Below are 21,736 nucleotides of genomic sequence, written 5' to 3'. Positions count from 1 at the left end.
GTGACACTGAATCACTCAGGGACTGGCCCAGTTGGGCTGAAAACTATAAGAGCACCTCTCATATTCAAGCATCTGAGCAAGGACATAAGGATTTGGCCTACTGAGCTGGCGGGACAGACACGTGTTCAGGATCCCACAAAGTCAGGTCTCAGAACAGTCTTTCCTTATGTGCTCCCTTTGCAGTAGTACGCATTTTCTGTAATGGAGTGTATGGATGTAATGTTCTGTAACTTGCTTTATCAACCAGCCAATTCCTGATCTGTGTGACAGGAACTTTTTTAAACCACGCAGATGTTTCAGACAAATAAAATAAAAAAAAAAAGGAATAATCATTAATAAAAAGTATTCTTGCAGGTTGAAACTGAGCCTTATGAAAAATCAACATCTGAAATGTGAACTTCCTGCTCAGCACAAAAAAGTAATGACTTTGGGAGCCAGCGCAGCACAAGAAGGCCAAAAGCTCTAATGAAAAAAGGTTTGATGGCTCCAAGGGTGCTGAGGAAAGCATGTTCTCCATCTGATACGGAGTGTATGTGGGAGATTGGCCCTGGCTTCCCAAAAGAGCCCTCCCAGAGTGACAGGGACCGTCTAGAGGAAAGGGAGGAGGTTCGGGTTTTAGGGTTTCAATGCTGCTGCCCTCACACAACTCAAAGTACAGCTTTATAACGGTTTCTGGGCAAGGTGCACAGATGGGGAAAGCAGCTTCCTTTAATGTCTCACACCAAGCTTTAAAGCCAAATTCACACACACACCCCCCCGTGGAAAGAATCATGTATTTCAGAAATCCCAGCCTTTCTCTTATTTAGTAGGAAGTTGTATGGTATCAAGGGTAACACCGCTCCTTGCGAATCAGCAAGAGCAGGTACTATCCTAACTTCTGCCAGTGTCCTGCTAGGTAGGTCCTGAGTATATCAGTTCAGAGATCACAAAACCAGTAATTACAACAATCGTTTGTTCCTGTAACACAAGTCTAGGCCCACCCTAAATCAATTCCTACCTGAAGCAGAATATATTTTTCAGAAAAAAGTAATCTTGATTTCAAAACCCCAGAGAATCCACAACAGTCCTTTAAAAACAATTTCAAGGGTTTATTACCTTTATTATAAAAATGTGCACTTAGCATCTACTGTTGCCTAACTTGCAACATTCCACCCCTTTAGTTTTTTTAGAACTGCTTTGTTAAAAAGTTTTCCCAGTATCATTTTCTGTCCCTTCTATGGATACAGGCTGGTACAAATGATCTTCACTTAAACTGGAGAGGTTCAAGCCCTCACGTATCTTGCTGCACAGAATCTCCAATCCACTAACCATTCTCTAAGCCTTCACCAACTCTCTATTCCTTATTGAAACATGAATCTGAATCTTCCCAGGGACTCGGATACTTAGGAAGTTATCGCATCACTAGTAACCCAGAAGTACCATAACTTTATGACTCCTGTTTGAAGTTTCTCTTGAGGCCGTTGGCCACCGTGTGACACTGAAATCCTACATCCGACCGATTTCCTGTCATCATCTCCCCAAAACATTTCAGTCATTATTTGTCAGGATAGAGTCATTCATCCTGCAAATGTAAGCTAAATTATTTGTTCATAAAGATGAAAAGAAGCCTATATTAAACAAATATTTATACGTATATGGTATTACCTTCAGTTTTAATGAAGCATATATGATTTATGGATCACTTAATAAGCTAACTTTATTTCCAAAGTCCCAAACTTTATTCCACCTGCATAAATTTACCGCTAATGATTTTTCAAATTTTTTTTTTTTTTGTCATTTAAAAGGAATGGCCCCAGAATTCCTAAGGGATCCTATCAGATAATAATTCCCACTTTGTATATTAAGACTACTGGATAAGCAGTTTTAGGTCTTTTTAATGTGTTGCCCGGTTGAATTTGCATTACTCTCATTTCTCAATCAAAAGTTGTGTGGTACCATGACAAATGCCCTAAGAAAGCCCATTACATCAGCACTACAACATTCATCAAGCAAACCTCATGTATCATAAGCAAGCTATTGAGTTAGTCTGACATGCTAGATCTTCCATAAACCAATGACAACTGCCATAAATTACAGATTTATATAATTTATAAATCTGATTTATAATAATAAGTCACAATAAAGTCATACTGATTATGACTTTACTAATAACATCCAATATCAGCCTTCCATTATTTTTGCCAGGGATTGGCACCAGGCTGAAAGGCTGTAATTACTAAGCCATCCCATTTAAAACTCTGGCACAATATTTGCCTTCCCAGTGCTGTATCAATTAATAAAAATGAACATTAACAGTCCAGAGACATTTTTAAGCGGTTCCTTGAACTCCCTGATGAGCACTATTGGAACTGCTGATCATAAAAAGTCTTAACTTGAACAGCAGTTGCTTAACAAAACCTCCACGGTTAGCGACGAAATGAAAATAACTTCCCAATCCCTATCTCTACCTGTTCAAAATGCAGATAACAGCTCTTACTCCCAAAATGCTTTGAGATCAGTAGTTTAAGAACAATTCATAAGAGCAATTTGACTTTTTTAACTCCTCTGTATTGCAGTACCTCTCCAGTGATTAAAAACATTCACACTTCAACAAAACCCCATCTTTTGTGTTGAATAGGATCTGAGATGCAAAGTATTCTTGTATCTTTTTCATGCAGGATACCCAGAATTTACACAGCAACATTAAACCTTTTGCTGCCAGAAAACCCCTTACGTAACTGTGTGGAGTCACTCTAAATGGATGCTTCACTGAATCCATCAAATTCTCAAGGTTTGTCAAGTACAACAAATAGCGAAACAGTTAATAGAGTAACAGGAATACTTGCCGTCTATATTATCAGCAATCACAAGTGGATAAATTCTGACTGAAGAGCAAAAATTTTCACTTTGAGATCTGTAAGGCATTTCTGTAAGGCATTTCTGTACTCAAGAAAAAATGATCAGAAGAAAATCCTTGCAAATCATCCTTTCATTTGAGGTCTGGCATGTTGTAGGTACTCATACTACGTAAACATTCTTAGCAATATTAAACCATTTAAACTAGATTTTCATTAACTCTATACCAATTATTCAATATAAGTAATTTTTCCTAACTTCAAGGTAAATTGATGTCTTTACATTGCACTCCCTGATGCAATGCCAATGCAGTGCAGACATAGCAAAGCTAGCTTTAAACTAAAGCCAGCTTGGATACTGGCACCCATCCAGCCACTGACACCAGGGGCTTGGAGTCGGTAAATGCCTGCATATTTATGTAGCTTCTAAAATGTGTTTTGGAACCCCTCGTGAGCTACATGCTGTCAAAATATTACTGGTATCTGAAAAAAACTTGATTTAAATTACTTAAGATGGTCAGCTGTGATCAGAAGTCTAACAGACTTAACACCAGTGATGGGAAAACACAGGCTTGAAGGTATTTAGGCAAGTTAGTCGTTTTCCAGATAACTACACCTGATCAAAATCACCCTCAGATACTTTCAGCATAGACTGAAACAATCTCAGAAGCATTAAATAAAACCTGTAAACAGGTGCGAACATAGTGCTTAATGTTAAACATTGGGGAAAGGCCAGAAAGCTTGCTTCTAATTACAGCAGAAATACTATAACAAACAATTTAAGTATCCTGAAGACGATAAGGGGATGAGTAAGCAGCAATGCAGACTGTTTTCTCTGTACAATTGGGTAACAGGCATTACAGAGAGGCAAAAAACCCTAGATATTTTTAATAAGAACTTTCTGATATTATCATAAAGAGCTGAGGGAAACATGGTCTAGAAAAATCACTATTAGATGCTGCTTAACTCTACTCAGAAACAGTTACTGATGATTCACTGTCAGACTGGAGGGGTTTCCCAAGTGGCATTCCACAGAACAGCATATAATTCAGTATTTTGATTGATGATTTGGCTAAAGGAATAGAAAGCATATTTGTTAAATTTGCAGGCAACATGTACCTGGAAGAGCTTGTGAGAACAAGACAAGGACGTGATCAGAATTTAAAAACATCTAGGTAAAGTGGAGAAATGGTTTTGAATAATTAGGATACAAGTCAACAAGTACAGTGGCAAAATACTACAGTTACGTAGCACTAATAACCGCAAAAACCCACAGCGGGTACATCAATGGTTCAGGAGTATCACCAAAGGTAACAGTAGATCACAAGCTAAACATGACTCAACACCATCATGGTGTTGCAACACCGCATGGGGGGATGTATAAACAGAAATACTGCGCGTAATCCTCATGAAGAAATTTTTCTGTTCTCCTGAACAAGAGCAGGCTAGAGTACTTGTCCTGTTTTGGACATTACGGAAGTACACCTGTCTAAGGAAAGTAGTAAGAAAGACGACCAAGATCTAGAAAACCCAACCTATGCGACAAGGTTTAAGGAACTGGGACTGCTTAGTCTAGAAAAGAGAAAATGGCAAGACATGAAACAATTTTCTTCAAATGTGTACAAAGCAGCTGCAAAGGGAAAGCGCGTACATCCTTCTGCACATCAATTTTGGCTAAAGCAAAAAGAAAAAAGGGCTTAAAGTTCTGCAAGGCATATTTAAGTAAGGTCAATAGTAAAAACTTCCAAGTAGTAGGGTAGCTAAGCGCTGGAGCTGATTATCCTGGGGGCTGGGGACCTTCCACATCTTGAGACTTTCAATAAGAGGTTACAGAATCAACGCTAACACCTTTGTGCCGCGCTGCAGCCGTAGTCACTGTGGTACAGCTGTATGCTTGGAGATTCCGCACCTTCCATAACACTTTTTTCTACTTGATAAATGAGGAATGGTCAGTTTAAAGGTCTGCAACACTTACATAGATGAAGCACTCTGTTTTAATGGAGTCAGAGAGAAGTCTGTGCTTACTTCAGCAGAAGCAGGACAGGGTTCAAATTCAGGGAAACTTAAGAGCATTGGCTATTTGGCCATTGAAATGTAGTTTTCTTGGAATCTGCTAACAGGTGTGTGGGGAGAGGAGAGAGACTTGCTTTCTCCTCCTTTCTTTTTCTAAACAGGCAGAAGATCCTTTTGTATAAGGCACTTCTTTGTGGAGAACACTGTTACTACGCATCAAAAACAGCATCTCTGCAAACAAAGCAAATCTCCTCTGCTAGGAAACTGAATATACGGCCTGACAAACAACAGTAACTATGGTGCTACCAAATACAACCACACAGGATGAAGGCAGGGCAGATCTCCTAGAAGATTTCCTGTCCTTATGATTTGATGTGGGTGACATGTCAGTGGATAACCATGACTTATATCCTCCTGCAACCAGGCCGCATTTTGCAGCACTAGCTGCTGCTGACCCCGATCCAAGGCTACGTGAAAAGCCCACCCCGAGCCCGCCCTTCCCAAGGCAGTTACAATTTCTGCACAGGGCTTCTTTCAGACGCAGGCCTGAGCGGCACGGGCCGGGTAGCAGCAGTAACCTTGCCCCATCACATACCCGGCCTGTACCACATGTAGGCCAGTGCTCGCAGGGACGCGGCGGGACTGCTCCCTCCCCTCCGCGCTCACGGCACTTACCCGATACGTAAAACTGGGCTACCAACAACAGGCATGCTACACAGAAATTAGGGTAACGACAACGGGAGCTTCAACTGAAACAGGACTGCAGAGCTTGTAATTACATTAGTCAGAATCTGGAATAACGTGGTCTTTTTCTTCCTTCTGTTGACAAGTTCTAGGCTGGTATTTACTGTCAGGCGCAGAGTTACAGGTGAAAAAAAGTGGTGTGACTCCAGCATAACGAGGAATTACCCTGTTAGCGTTCTGCTCGGGCTGTTTACAATCTAGTTGCTATTCATTACCGTGAGCTGTGGTTTCTGTGTTGGGTCTTGTTAATTAAATGTTTTATGTGCATCATTAGCAAAACTTTGCGCTTCTTAAAATTAATTTAGGATTGCATGTTGCTCATATTTATTATTCATTACAGTATGTAAAGCACCTTAAACACCTCCTTTACATGCGTTCCCTAAACACACACACATTGCGATAGCGTTAAAAGCAACGTCTAAATATATAAATTAAATATAAATAATATAATTAGAGCTTTCATTGATGTGTGGTTGTACCTTTTGTACCTTACAACTGCAACTAGAAAACAAAGTATAAAGTGTAATTAGAATCTGTCAGAAATAAAATATTATAAATCCTTAATTCTGTATTAATAAGATTTGAAACTATTAATACATTAACAATCAAATTTAATTTTCACAGGTTTCGCACCTTACTTGAGTCTAAGAATAAGCTAGGTTATTTTTGGTAGTTAATTTTTAATCAGCTCCATGTTTTCACAAATTAGGCCAATTGTTTTCAGATAGCAGAAAATATTATTCATGAGAGTATTTATTAGTATTAATGTTTGTAAAGATCTATTTCTTAATCAAATGCAGGCATTAGGCCTAAATGAACCCAAAGAGTTTCCATGTATGCAGATTACTTATTATCTCCATGGTTACGTGAGCTAATAGACTGATGTTTTTATAAAAGGTACACGCACCAGAACATTAATCTACTACGAACAAAGCAGCAAATCTGTGTCTTTATGACCAAACATATGCCATCGTTGGATGCTGGCAACACAACCTGCTGTCGTACACGGGAAACACCAGAAGATTCACGGACATCTGAGAAGCACAGCAGAGCGATGGAGCCGACGGCCTGCCGTGCACGCAGAGCGCCAAGCTCCCCAAAGCACTCTCTCCAAGTCTTGCTTCTGAAGCCACAGGACGCAGCGCGCCACAGGCAACGGCCGCCGATGGACAAATCATCGCCCTCAATCTGCATTCAGAACTCCTCCAGCGAACAAGTTACAGCTATGGAAACGCATCCTCCTCCAAGTTACCTGCTGCCCACCTTCAGAAAAGCGTCCCTATTCAGGAAGGGCACATAACGACATGTTTCACACAGAGCGTATATTTGCTTTCCTGACTTGGAACGTGCGGGTCTGTTTATCATTGCGTGATTTCCCTAACAAAAATCACGACTTGCCCTTACCGTGTGGTTTCTTGGCGTGGAAACCACGGGCGTTGCCATTCCAATCACTTCGTTAATAGGAATGCTACGATGACTGTTAGTAACTTGGAGTCTATACGTGTTGTCTTGCACAGTTTCAGAATCAGCGATTTAAAACTAAATTCGCAGGATGACGTAAATATCAGTGAGGCCTAAAGCAACGAAGTATCTACCGCTCCTGAAAATCAATAGGCCTCCCAGGGGGAGTTAAATGTCAGGTTTCTGACAGTAATTTAGTAGCTGCCAGAGCCTCCAAAAACACCTTGCTCACTTCTGTATTTCCAAAATTGCCCCTGCGCTCCCATTACTGTCTCTAGGCTTCCTAATAGCCCTAATTGCCCCAGAAATATATTTGAAAACAAATTCTGAGCATTTATTTGTAAAATAAATGATTTTTATTTGACTTTTTGCAAAATTTCCCCTGGCAATTTAGTATTAATTAAAATCTGTTGAGCCATATGGCGACTCTTCTTTTTCTTAACAAACATTATGACTTTCATATTTTCTACCACGATTTTTCCCATTTTTGCCATATCAAACAACAAAGCTTAGAGAGCTCAGAGCACGCAGGCATCACTGGTGCAAATACTAACGCAGCCACACAGACAGACCAAAAGGGACCACAATGGAAAAACGTTTTCAAAGCATTTTAGGCAAGTGACCCTTGTGTGACTGAACATGCCCTGTAATGAAACAGACCTTTGCGTTCACAAACAGCAGAGTCACAAACAGCACAGGCCCTGGCGCTCACCTTCTCCTGAGCTGTAAAGAATTTGCCTTTATATTTGCGTCACAGAATTGCACATCGCTGCTTTCTGTCCCACCCCCCACCATGTTTTTGAAATTGTACTATAACTGGGCAATAAATGTCATGCACTGATCCTAGATCAGAACTAGATGGAGAAAAAATCTTGCCAAAGCTTCTTCTAGTGAAGAGCTAGAGCAAAGGCAGACTAGTAGAAGCACAGCACTGCGTGTGCGCGTGAGCGTGGCTTGCACCGAGAGATATTTAAAGAACAGCTCCTCAAGTAGAAAGCACTGCCATCCATCTATTTATGTGTGCATCTCCCTCAGTCTCTCTGCTGCACCGACTGCTGCTTTGCCAGCCTTCTTGCTGGCCAGTGCCAAGTAATTTAGCCCCCTGCTAGGGAAAAAGGTAAAAGCTGGATCTACCTGGCTTTACTGGATCTGCCAGATCCTGCCAAATCGTGGCATCGGTATACCACTGCATCAACAAATTGTGAAATGAAGGCACCCGCTTCTCATGCGTTAAGAAAAATACCTATTGCAACACACCCTATACTATAAAATCTCATGTCCAACATTTGGATCTTGCAAAATCCTGCTAATGTTTGTCCCTCACCCAGAAATAACGTGGTATTAATCATCATTCCTGAATTAACAATTCTTCTACTCTAAGTGTATACTTTTTTCCTGCCCTGTAAGCAAAAATCCAAATCACGACACATACACTTGGATCTAGAAAAAACAGATATTACTATGTGCTGGCATTAACAAATTTATCCCAGGTTCCCCCCAAAAGAAACCTGAGAGCTATGTGCTTAAAACAACAAAGAAATTTTTACATGCCTTAAAAACATTCAGCTACTACAGAAAACTTGCCCCCTACCCCAGGAAAGGATAATCTGGATCTACTGCAGCCAAGGCAAAAAAGTCCACCTTCAAGATAACTAAAAGCTTAAGAGTCTAAGACATCTCTGTTCAAACAGCAAGGACACCAGGGCTCTGGGTTTAAACAGGGCTTGCCTTTTGTTCATCAAGACCTAAACTTTCTCCTAAATTGTGCAAAAAGGCAGCAAATATTTATATCTGAAGTATCTGTACTCCATGTTTTATATTTTAAGTGAAAGCACAATAAATTAAATCTGGTATTTTTATCTATGTAAGCGCAGTCACCTTTTGTACTACACGGTGAAATTTTACAGTAAGATATGGCTAACACGTATGGACAATCCCAAAGAAGTATTTTAAGCTCATCAGCTCTTAACTGAGGTTTTCAAAGCGGCTTAAGGGATTTAGACAAAAAATATTCATTTCTTATTTCCTTTTATCACCAATACATGGCTAAACTACTAGGCTGTTCCGAGAATCTCAGTGAGCTGGATACATATTCATCAGATATAAGAGAACTGTCACTTTTGCTATCTATCTAGAAGACAAAACTCGCAAGCTTAAATGAAAAAAAATAATTGGCTAGATTGTGCTCGTGCCATCGCTGTCGACTTTACAAACTCCTGTTCTGCAAAATCCCATTTTTTCAGCTGAATGGGAACACTTCAGAAAGGCACATTTAGTCAGCTGAAACGAGAACTGCGAAGACGCAAACATGCGGGTTTCAGGAACAGCAAATCTGGTTTATGTTGCTCTAGTACTAGGACACGCTTATGGCTGGATTGCTCCGGTCAATCAAAAGCATCGTAAAGTTTTGTGTAGTTTAATAGTACAACTTGAGAGCTCAGAGCCAAGAAATTATACAACCTAGCAAATTACAGGCACTGGATATTTTCTGTGCTACTGAATATAGACACACCGGGTAGGACAAAGATTTGTGATGACATTGAAGCAGTTGCTCTTTTCAGCAGATCAGAAGTTTGAGATGGGGGAGAGGAAAAAAAAAGCTGGATCAGGGATGCTGCAGGTGTCGTTTGCAGGACTTCGCCAGGCCCGTTGGGCCGGTTTACAAGGTCAGAACTGTGCGCGTACACGCTATCACCGGATTTTTTTTTTTAATATGACGGTGCCTTTGGTCAGTGTTGAAAAACATCACCAGGCGGTACCGCCAAGCCACAGCGAGAGCCGCCCGGTGCTTCCCGCGGCCGCGCCAGGTCCCGCCCGCGGAGCACAGGCGGGCCCGGCCCCAGCGCCGAACCGGAGCTCAGCCCCCGCCGCCGGGGCGTCCGTGCGCCCCTCACCGTGCCGGCGGGGTCCGGGCGCGGCCCGGGCTGTCCCCCCCGCGGGGCGGCACCACCGGCGGCCAGCCAGGAGGCTCCGGGTGCCAGGTCCGGGCTTTGCCTCCGGGACGCTCCCGGTTTCGTTGGTTTTAGGCGGACTGTTTTTTTTTCGGTTTTGGGGTTTTTTTTTTTCGTTCCCCCCCAACGCCGCAGCGGAGCCGCGGTTCCCCGGGCGGGGCGGCGGGGCCGGCAGCTCCCCCGGCGGGGCTCCGCCCGCTGGCCGCGGCGCTCCCTCTGCGGAGGGAGGGCGGGAGGAGGAGGGCGGGAGGCGGGGAGGGCCGGCGGGGCGGGCCGGCCGGCAGCGGGCCGAGGCGAGGCCCGGCAGGGAGCGGGCGGCCCGGCCCCGCACCGCCCCGCTCGCGGTGCTCCCGCCGCCGCCCGGCCCCGGCCCGCCTCCCCCGGCCCCCCGCGGGGAGCGGCGCCTCGGCGGCACCGCATTAAAGCGGGAGAGAGACGGGGGGGTGGGGGGTTGGGGAAGGCAGAAAGGAACGGAGAGGAGGGAAGGCAGCAGCCCGCAGCGCTGGGTTACTGAAAGCGGAGAGCAGCTTCCAGGACAAACCAAACCTTTTGCAAAAAAATAGGTCCTTCAGGGTCAGCAGCGTTAAGGTTTTGGGGTTGTTTTTTTTCCCCCCCTTTCTTCTAGCGGAGCGCCCGGAGCGGTGCCCCGGGCCGAGGGGCAGCCGAGGCAGCATGTACCAGGGCCACATGCAGGTAAGCGGCTGCAAGCAGGCGGGGGAGCAGCGCCCCGGGCGCGTGCCGCGGTGGCCGCGGGGCGAGCGGAGAGGCCACCCCGGGCCCCGCAACAAGTGACCCGCTGCAGCTCGGGGCCGGGAGCCTGCCCGGGGCTGGCTCTGCTCAAGGGGGAGGACGGGGAAGGGCTTCTGTCAACTTTGTAACCGGGGGAAGTTTTGCGTGTGCCTATTCATTGTACTTGCTTGTTCAAACAGATTCAAGGGAGCGTTCCAGGGCAAACGTTGTTAGGGCATGCTTTGACACTTATCTCCTGCCATCCTCTCGATGCATCTCTTCCTCTATGTCAAGTGAAGGGCAAACAATAAGGGAAAAGACAGAGCAGTTGCTTTGCAAAATGTGCAAAGATTTCATGCCACCCTAAAGCTGTCGATTGGCAGTGTGTTGTTTGTAAAGGGGATGGATTTCTATTCTTCCCTCCCGACACGGGCTGAGGATTGATTTTGCTAAGCCCTGGGATGACTTTGTAGAATGAATTCAAACACGTCTCAGTGACTTCTACGTTTTGGGCAGAAATCTTGTCTCATGGTCCTATTGATCGACGTCGCCATAGCAGAAAATGCCTCTTGCCCCTTAAAAGCATGCTGGTGCCTTGGGCGTGATGGCTTTAACCTTGACTCCCGCTCTCCTTCACATGGCTCTTCCTTGGAAAGCCCAGTCCAATCTGGAGGAGGAAGAAATGCCAAAGTGGAGTCAAGGTTTACACTGATCTCCCAAGTAGTTTTTTTTTTTTCCTTCTTTTGGACCCAGCCTGGCTTTGTGTTCATTGCCAGGAACGATCAAAATGCGTTCCTCAAGTCCAGTGGCACCAGCCTCGCACGTAGCACTGTTAGTACTAAGGCTGTTTGCAGAGAAACTGCAGTCTGGTAAGTGTAAGCTGAGCACTTCTGTTGGGTGTGATTCTGCACAGCATTTAGAGATCTGCTGAATGGTCATCAGGGACACCAAACTCGAGTCAATGTCAGACACGGGGCTGTGTTCAGTATGTGCGAGTTAAGCGAGGGCTCTGATTCAGCACTCTCTGCTTTCCAGAGCCGAATGAGAGCAGGTACTCTTTTGTGTCTGTGTTATCTGATCTCAACAATGGTAAATAACGGGCTATAATGTTGCTTGTGATAGGAGAGCAAACAGGTTTTAATAAGAAATGTAATCAATGGAAGGAGTATACGCATTACTATTTATTTCCGACAATAAGGTTAAAGTATGTATTATTTTATGGTAACACAAAAGCCATCCTATAACTAGTGATACGGAATTGGACATGGGCAAATAGGTATCTATGCCCTTAAGAAAGCAGAAGTTCTTTGCTATGAGCAATATATTGCAAGGTTTCAATAAACGTACACCACTTCTTAAAAGGAAATGTGATGAAACATTGAGGTGTCTGGCAGCATCGTAAATTTTCTGAGTCACTAAAAGATTGAAATCAAATTTGCAAAAAGAAAATCAGGTCAAAACATACAAATGTTGTGACTGATGACCTTTAAATTTCTTTCAAAATATTTTTATCTTTGTAGCCCCAAAGTAATCAATTTCCAACCAAATTCTCTTAAAAGTTTGCTGAATTAAAAATACTATTCATATTGAATATACTTACTGAAAATAAAAACCCACCCAAGTTCATCAACCAAGCTCAATACATTCTGTCCTAACAGGAAGCACAAACGTTCTTCAGATAGCTCCTAAAAAGCCTAAAGCTTTAGGAGAGATTTCCATGTTTACCATACCCTTAATCAGAGCCTTGAAGTGAGTCAGGCAAAGACAATAAGGAGCTAATTTCTTTGCAGTGAAATGATCTACTGTCATGGTTATTAAACCATGGTGGAACACAAACTATCAAAGTTACCATACAAGTATCAAACCACATGCTAACAGAAACATAGGCATGTTCTGAGCATTGCGGGTGCTTTCTTACTACCTCCAAGATTTATGGCAAAACTTCTACTCACTTGGGGAAAACTATTTGCAATTGCCTGCCAATCTAAAATCAGGAGAACCATGAAACCGTCCAAACTGGGGTGGATTAAGTCAGGTACCTGGACTCCTAAACAAAAACAATCTTATTTTTAAAGACACCGAGCACTCAGAGAGCTTCCACTTCTTATGTGAAACTGGAGTGTTTAGCTGGACCCTGCCTGGGTACTTAAGCATCCAACTTCACAGATCCAAATGCAAAATGAGGTGCCGATACATATTGCCTGATCCTACACTCTAAGGCAAAAGCTCTTCTGAAGTTACTGTCATCAAACGCAGGCTTTGATTTAGAATGCCAGTCGTCATTTCCCTTTTTCCTAGGGTTTTGTTCTCAGATGTAGAAGTAAAATCTGCAGAAATAATTCCTTAGTCAGGTTACTTTAAGAGATATTTAGAGAGCCTGTATTTTACTAATAACCTGCTGTAACTCAGCTAATTCTTGCAAGACTTCTGAAAGGTAAGAACATCAACAACTGTAACAACATAATAAGCGTAATGGCAGAGATTGAGAATTTCCCTACCTTGAATAGGCATCGAGCCCTGTCAGCTTCAGTGGGGAACGTCTGACTACGCTCAGTGACTTCTGCAAGTGTAGATGAAATAGACTTTGTATTTAAGCACTGCTTAAGTCCAGCAAGCACCTGAAGTACTTCACTACATCAGGCCATAATATGTGTGTATCTTCTTAATGTGTAGTTTATAGTAGAGACTGGTTTTGGTGTTGTTTTTTTTTTCCCTGAAACCCAGAAAATCACTTGGTTTATTCCAAAGACCTAGGTTTAGATTTCCCTCTTAATGTTTTATAAATGAATCCTCACAACACAGAAATGGCAGAGAGGTCTTAAGCTAAAATTCAAAAGACAGTAGAAAAACCTATAACAAACAAACAAACCAAAACAAACACAAAACACCGAACTAAAAAGAAGGGATGTTACTGGTTCATCAGCTGTCTTTACATGTCCAGGTACCTTTCTGTAGGGCTAGCTTTTGTGTTGTGCACCACACGCTTTTGCATTAAATACTAGGAGAAAGGCGAAGCGGCCTTCCGCAGAGCCAGCTCCACAAACAGAAACAGGGTGCAGAGAGGTACAGTGCCACGGGAGCTCCTTCAAAGCTATTTCACTATCGTAATGAGCATAAGCATTTGCTTTAGCTGTATTTACCAACCTGTTCAGTTTACACAGTAACTGTCTGAAACCTACCAGGGACTGGCCCAGGTTCTAAGGCACATAGACACCTCCTGAAGCCCCAGCCTTTCAGGTGGGGCTGTTGCCTGAGAAAGAATTTCCCATGAGGTGCACAGACTATTTGCCTACTAACATATCACTTCGGTTATGGAAGAAATCCTCTTTAATTCAGGAAACCGAGGCTCTTACAGGGTAAAACCTGATGGTTACAGGAGCACACCCTGGGAGTACAGAGAGAGCAAGAGACCTGATTCTAAATTCTAAACTGTACAGGTGAAAGAGAGCATTTCTCTCAGGACAATTTGTGCTGCTTTCCATCTTCTTCGAGGAAACAGTAGCAGGCCAGATGGAAGCAGAACATAAGCCGAGTTCATCCCACAGTGACTGTTCTAAAATGTCTATCATTTTAACAACCAACAATAAGAGGTTTTAAAGTTTTTACAGTATATCGTAGAGCTGGTACCAGTCCCTCCCATTGACTTTTTTGAGAGTTCTATAAATAGATGGAGGGTAAATTACAATCATAGGATGGGATTTTCAGCAGCATTTGGCTTCCTAGGAAATTCAAAATAAAGGCTTTCAAAACTGTTTTGCCTTGATGCTGTATATAGTCAGCTTTCTCCAGCACAAATGGTTGAACAGAAGTAGTGCTTTGCCAAATGCTGGCATGGGATTTTATGTATGGCAACGTTACGTTTCGAGATGGCTTAATTTAGACAAAGCAGAAATCTTGACCACACATGGCTATCGGAGTTCCTGTGGCGTTTTTTCACAAGAACAGGCTTGTTAGTCATGATGCCTTGGCCAAGTTCCAGATTAGGTAGCTAGTCTCCTAAACTTTTAATTGCATAGGCAATCAACTTCGTGTCCTTAACTTGTGTTCTGTAGTATCAAAGATATTTAACATTCTACCTTTGGCATTTCATATTTACATGAAACTATTCATATTAATCATGCACATTTCAGTAGGCAAACACATACCTGTATGATCATAGGGGTCTACAGAAAAATAACGATGCACACATGAAGATTCTTGCAAGAGGAAACCTCAAGGGCTTCATGTTTTACTGGGCCTGGAAAGTGTTGCTAAATATTTCAGAAGTTACAAAAAACATTTGTGCACTGATTTCCCAACACTTCAGACACAGCTAACTCACTGGGAGAAGTGAAGCAGACCTGTCTCACAATGAGCTGCAGAAGCAAGTCCCATCTTTGCTTGTTTGGTAACCTATTAAAAATACTGTAATGTTGGTTTCGCTGCCACCTAAAATAAACAAACCCCAAGCTATTGATCAATCGTGAATAAAAAAGTAACCCCTCAGCTATGCATTTTGTCCGTGAATAAACCAAAGAATATGCACAACATAAAATTGAATTCAACACTAAATTGAACCTTTGTTCAGCCATTAAGATCAACATAAACTTAATAACTTTAAGCTACAAAATTCTAAAAATCTGGGCGCATTGCTGGAATGTTATGATTCATCGACATCACTAGGGATCATTAACTCCTAGCCTAGCTGACATTCCATTATGATAAACCCGATAATTTTTCATTATAACAAGCCTTTTCTAGAAGTATTCACAATACTAGGGCAGTGTTTATTGTGGTATGTTTTCCATTTTGTCTTGATATTTTCCAGTTATTCACTAGCAGTTTTTCAAGTTTTGAACAGCACATTATGAAATGCTTACAAATGAAACGAGCTAAAAATAATGAGCTCGCTTTCATTGAAAGAAGTTCATTCAAAGGAATTAGGTGATATACGGCTTTTGGCTGAGACGCATACTGAGACCGTACGAATTGTGAGTATTTGTAATGCCGGCATAGGGAAGCGTTCCTTGAAGCTGTTGGGCAGTTCTACAATAACCTAGCAGAAAAATCTTGCAAAGGCCCAGAAACTCTTGCTGCACAGCGTATTTTTGCTGGATGCAACTTAAGAGGAACTCTTACTAGCTAAATAAGGATCCATCCCTCTATTCTGGAATTAAATTAATTGAAAACATAGAAAAACAAATAGTCCCTAGCACTGTATTTTTTTTAAATACATTAGTCTAAATCCCATACACAGCTTTGACAAAAGAGGCACTGTTTACTCCAGAAATCATGCTGTGTTTTTTTAACAATCACTATTGTCACAATTTACAGCAGCACGATAGTTGCTAGTCTTCAAGCTACACATCTAAGAACCCAGATTTTACATCTAGCTTCAGCAAGCCCAGTCACCTTTCCACAAATCCATTTTGCCCCACCTGTGTTGTCCACTCTGATTACCTGGCATGTATGCTAAGCTTGAATAGCACTTTTTTTAAAATAATGTTTTCAAATATCCTAAAATGCACCTGCACAACCGCTAAAAGCAAGGATTGATGACCAGTAGCAAAACATGCAGCTGCATGAACACCTACAGAGGGAGGAACACTCTACTTTGATTACTTAGCTCATACTCGTTTGAAAGTTTAGGCTCCTGCATGTTTGAAAATTAATCAGTTCCATGGGACCCACTGTTAGTGTATCGGAGAGGGAAGAAGGCAGGCCAGCAGCCTCAGAATGGAAGAATGTAGATGAAACCGCTATGCAAAGAGGCCAAAAAGTGGAAAAGAGTTTACAAACTAGATTAGGATGAAATATCCAAGAAGGACAAGGTGCATGAAAGGGTGGGAAAGATAAGATAACCACATACAGAAATTTAGAGTTCCCTGAGAAAATGCAGTCTCCTAAACATTTGTTTGTAGAAAGTGGTTCCTAATTTATAATAATCTTGTTTCTAAGCAAGCTGTTTCTCCAGAAACTTTAAAAGAGGTTTGATGTCTAAACCAGGTATGTTTAAAACCATCCACGTGTTTAATTTGCTACCCTTTTTACAATAGTTCAAAATGAAAATGGCAAACACATTGGTATGTTACTTAGAATGAATCTGACCAGCTTGCTTTTCTTACCTAGCCAGCCCAGCAAGTGTCTGCTAGTTGTTTGTATCACAGAATGTAAGTTTGCAGAGTCTATTTCAGAAATAGCTGATACTGCAAAACTGAGAGAAGTAATTTTCTTCCAAATCAGGTGTCACGACATGGAAACTAGGGGTGACTTTCTGTAGTTATGCATTTTCGTCATTGTCCAATAACATTACTAACGAAGTGCCTAAGGACCATAAAGACCATATTCAGCAAATTCTTCTACCAGTTTACAATTATTACGAACAGGGTGATATTTCATTGCTTTCTTCTCAGTCTTTTGAAATTCTGAGTCATTGGTACATGAGTTTCACTTCCAATGCTTTATTTGCATATAAATAAATGAAGCAAAACCTAAAATATCAGGTAACTGGAACATTATACTTACTGGAAAAAACCACGTCTCATCAGATTAGGTCCCCATAAACAGAAAACACAAACCAAAGTTTGCACTATTAGTCGCGTGCCTCAGTATTACTGCAGTTCCTCCCAGACATTTTTCATTAAACTTCTGTCAGGTTGGTATAATAGATGTAAGCCCCAAGTTTCCTTCCTCCGCTTTTCCGTGGCCTATCAAGACACTCAGATTTGCCAGTGTTTCTTCTCTCACTGTGTCCTACTTGTTCTTTTTCTCCTCCTTATCCAGGTTCAAAGGCTTTCTTGAAATGTTTTGCCTCCTACCACATTTGCCCTGCAGTTTCATTTGTGCTGCCTGCAGTAGGGCGGCCCCGCTCACCCATGGCATGACCTCATGCTACATGCAGCAGGGTCAGGTCACCTCACAAGGCAAAGATGTTCCACAGTGAAGTTCACTGCCATGAGTAGAAAGAAGCAAACTGATGGCCGGGGTCTTTTCTGCCAGCAGAGCTCACTGCTCACAATCTAAACCTAGATCGGGAGGCAATAGGGGACCCATCAAGAAGAGAAAAGCAGCTGGCTTTAAAAGAGCAACTTGACTTTGCCTACAGGCACTACAACATGTTGGTAGGCAGACCAATGCCCATGCACTCTCATTTCTCACACCCTTATCTATTTTGGCAATCCCTAGAGAAAAATAATCACACTACAATCTTTGTGACTTTCTCTGTAGAATGCAGGAACGTTTTACTGCCTCAAGTTCACTTGGCTTAGAGCAGTTTGCTATCTTCTGGTAACTTGCCACTGTTAATTTTATATCAATCCCTTAAAACACCTCTTGTCCTAATACAGATGTTGAATATAATACAAGTTACATCAACACAAATGTCTCTGGACAGCATTTTTCAATTAACACACAGAACAAGAGCTATGCATTTAGAATCTGTCTGTATAACAACAAAAGCATATGGGATAAGGCAAGTACTGGGCAATGAATCCAGACAATCTTTCTTGATTACATTAACACAATACAGAAATTCAAATACTCTTATCCACTGACACTTAGAAATGACAACTTCAGAATGATTTTCAGATACATTTATTTTAGGTCCAGTCAAATTTTTCTTTGTATTTTTTTTTCGTTGCATCAATCATTTGGCTTTCTAGACCAGTTTTCAAAAGCTGACGAAACAAACTAAAATCTGCCTTGCCAACATTAGAGCCAGCTGTATCTATCATTACGTGAGTGAATGTAAGTGGAAATTATCCTGATTAAAATAAGAGAATAATTGCCTTCAAGCCTTTTTCACATTAATCCCTGTCTTCCTAATGTCACCAGTTGGGTTTCCAAAGTTACAGTGTCAGGTAAAGACTACAGCACACGTCCTGAGTAGGAGCAGGAAAGCTGTTACAAACTGAATCTTCTAATTCAAAATTTTCTAGCTTGTACTTGTATCAAGAAAAAGCATCACGAACCTTTACTTGCTGTTCATTAAAAGTCAATTGAAAAATAATACTCACCTGTTTAAGCCTACCCTGGAATAGAGTCATCTGTTTCTCAATAAGTAATACTGAATACGAGAGTTTCAGTTCACAGAATTTACTACGGTCAGGTTTGCTACTATCAGTGTAGGAATAAGCAAAGACTATAATAAGTAGAAGCTTTCTGTGTATTTGAGTGTATGTAAACCAGACAAAACATTGCTTTTTGATGTGATCGTAATCTGTCAGAGCTTTTTAAAGTCCAGGGGAGTACCCACTAATAGGAAGATGTTAAAAAAAGCCAGTATCTGGTATTTTACACAGAACAACAGATTAATATTATTTATGTAAAGTAGGAGTATGGCCTTAGTCTTCACTAAGGCCTTGGACACTATTGTGATAGAAACAATGATAGTAATGTCATAGAAGTGATTAACAAGATAATAAGCGTAGCTCAACATGTGTCTCAAAGCAACAAGTTACTTCTGCTGTCATTCACTGAAGTTTAACAAGGAAGATAGTTTCCCAGTTACAGGCTTCAGACGTAGGTGAGATCTTTCATCTTTTGCTACTTGTCTTCTAACACTCCTTCCAAGAACTGGGACAATAGGAATAACAAGGAAGAATGACTAGCACTAGTAAGTAAAAAACCAAACCCAAACAAACCAAAAACCAAAACCCCAAACCAACCCAAACAAAAGCCCACAACACAAAAAACTTCTCAAAATAAGAATGACAACAGAAGGTTAGCTAAGAATTGGATTATCTGTAGTTTGTCAGATAAAAGAAAGGAGAAAAATGATGATGCACAACAGAAAAATAAGGCAAAAGAACGGAAACTAGGAAGCAAGGAAGTGCTGTTACTGTTCTGAACAGTAGAAAACATTAATATCACCACTGTACTTAATCCAGAAAATGTACACAATGTGGCAAAGTATACAGAACTGGGAGGCAAAGACTTGGCTGGCCTGTGCAACAAAACAAAGGAATCTGAACTATTAGAAAACAGCTGGTCACTACATGGAAACAGTGAAAGAACACTTTTCCCTGGAGCACTTGCAATGAAAGATTATGTGCTATTCAGGAAAGACAGAAAACCAAAGTTGTTGGTCACCTTAGGAGCCTGGATCTCATGAAAGTGGGCAGAAATTTTTAAAGAAGCTTCAGAACTAATGTTTTCAATCGTTAAAATGCTAAGGGTAAGCCAAAAGAACACACAAGGACTGGAGATACAGTGCTCCTCAAAGGCAGAAGGAAGGGGTACAAGTTGCCTAAAGGAAAGCTTATTTAGATCTTGAAAGCATATGAAAACAACTGTTAGAGGTTTTCCAGTTACAAGGTTAAGAAGGCGGGGGGGAAGCAAAAGATACTTAAAGTGGTATTCTTATTACGGGTAACCTAATTTGTGGTGCAAACCCAAAACTGTTACAAAGGTATGAATCCTGCAGTTGCTACAGATGTGTGAAGCAAAAGCTCATGCATAGATACATTATGATATCTGTCCCAAGCTGCCGATAGAACTATATGAAATCGAAGACTTCGTGGCAAATATTTAGTAGTCTAGTTATGAATCCAGACGTGGTGTCATATGACAGGGCGACAAAATATGTCAAGATTTAAGATAAGGTGAGAAAAATGGTAAGATAACTAACAGCCCAGACACCCACATGGCTATCCATAATCTGCAAGGTTTTAGGGGACAGACTTTAAGAAAAATTAAACAAAAACATACAGTGAAAAATGGAAAAAGTACTATTTGAATTTATCAAAAGAAGATAATGTCAGGCTAACTTGACAGTATTTTCTGTTGTCATAACTGGGTTTTTAGGAAAGGGAGATGTAACTGACTTGATCTGTATGGTCTTTGATAAGCTTTTGTTGTGGAGCCACAAAAGAAATTTATTAGTGAAGCTGGAGAAAGTAAGGAATGGTAGAAAATCTCTAGAGAGGACAAGAAACTCATTTTCACGGGGAAATGAAAAATCCAGCATGGAAGGAAGGACTGTCAGACTGAGGAAGGTTTAACAGAGAAAGTCTTTGTGGATGAGTGTTGGAACTGATGTTTGATGTTTCATCCATAAACCTGCTAGAAGCAGGGACTACATTTGTTGATTACTCGATGTTGGGAAACATCATCAGTATTGGGAAATGTCATCAGTACTGATGAGTTTCAGGTCACTCTACAGAGGGAACTATATGAACTTCAGCAATACAAATATGATTAAATTTAACAGCACAAAATGCTGTTGAACATCAATAACAGAAAGTGACTACCCTAAGCTGTAAACTATCATTTAGAAATGATTTAAAAGAACGACTTGCACATACAAAATGACTCTAAGACATTAATGCCATATATGCATAGAAGAGACAGATGCAGTTCTAGTTTTAGGAGAGGTTTTTCCAGAATAGTCAGGAAAATATCAATGCAGATTTTCAGTTGAGAGTCTTGTATGTACACATCTGGTTAAGAAGAGAGGCATGGAAACAGGTCCAAAGAAGGATGATCAAGGAGAAGGGAAAGCCTATCTTACGAGAAGAGACCAAAAGATTTTGGCTTATTTTGTTGAGCAAAGTGACAGCTCAGCGAGAGCATAATCACAGCATGTAAATGCATCATGGAGATAAACACCAGATACGGAAAAACCTAAATTAGCTAAGGACAAAACTGGCACAGGAACAAATGGATATTAACTGGCTGTGAATAAATTTAGGTTAGAATTTAGAAAAAGGTTTCTGATCATTAGAGTAATCAAGGTTTCCAGTAGCCTTCCAACCGGAATAGTGGAGGCAAACACCCCAATTACTTTAAAGATTAAATACAATTTATGAAAGACTTTGTGTGACATGCTGCCTGCGAGAGCAGAAGCCTGAACCTCCATAACCCAGCAACACCCTCCTTGTCTTCCGAAATGTCTCTGACTTCAGCAGAAACAAATCTGACTCTTGTTCAGTCAAAAGTCCTCAGCATCAAGAAGTCAGAAGTCTTCCTATTAGAGCTATGGGGAGCTTGATGGTCTTCACAGCTTCGGTAACCTCCTGCCAATAG

At 41.4% G+C, this 21,736-nt stretch overlaps 1 protein-coding gene across 1 annotated transcript in view; it reads left to right on the top strand.

The window, feature by feature from the left end:
* Positions 1-10,329: 10,329 nt before the first annotated feature.
* Positions 10,330-21,736, top strand: part of PEX5L (peroxisomal biogenesis factor 5 like) — a 118,359-nt gene continuing 106,952 nt past the window's right edge. The window contains exon 1 of the mRNA XM_064458060.1: positions 10,330-10,696. Coding sequence (XP_064314130.1) covers positions 10,676-10,696 — 21 coding nt within the window. The 5' untranslated portion in view covers positions 10,330-10,675. The remainder of the gene's footprint in view (positions 10,697-21,736) is intronic.

The sequence above is a fragment of the Phalacrocorax carbo genome, chromosome 7 (genome assembly GCF_963921805.1).
Source record: "Phalacrocorax carbo chromosome 7, bPhaCar2.1, whole genome shotgun sequence".
NCBI lineage: Eukaryota > Metazoa > Chordata > Aves > Suliformes > Phalacrocoracidae > Phalacrocorax > Phalacrocorax carbo.
Note: the sequence above shows the minus strand (reverse complement) of the source record. Positions and strands in the feature narration are given on the sequence as shown.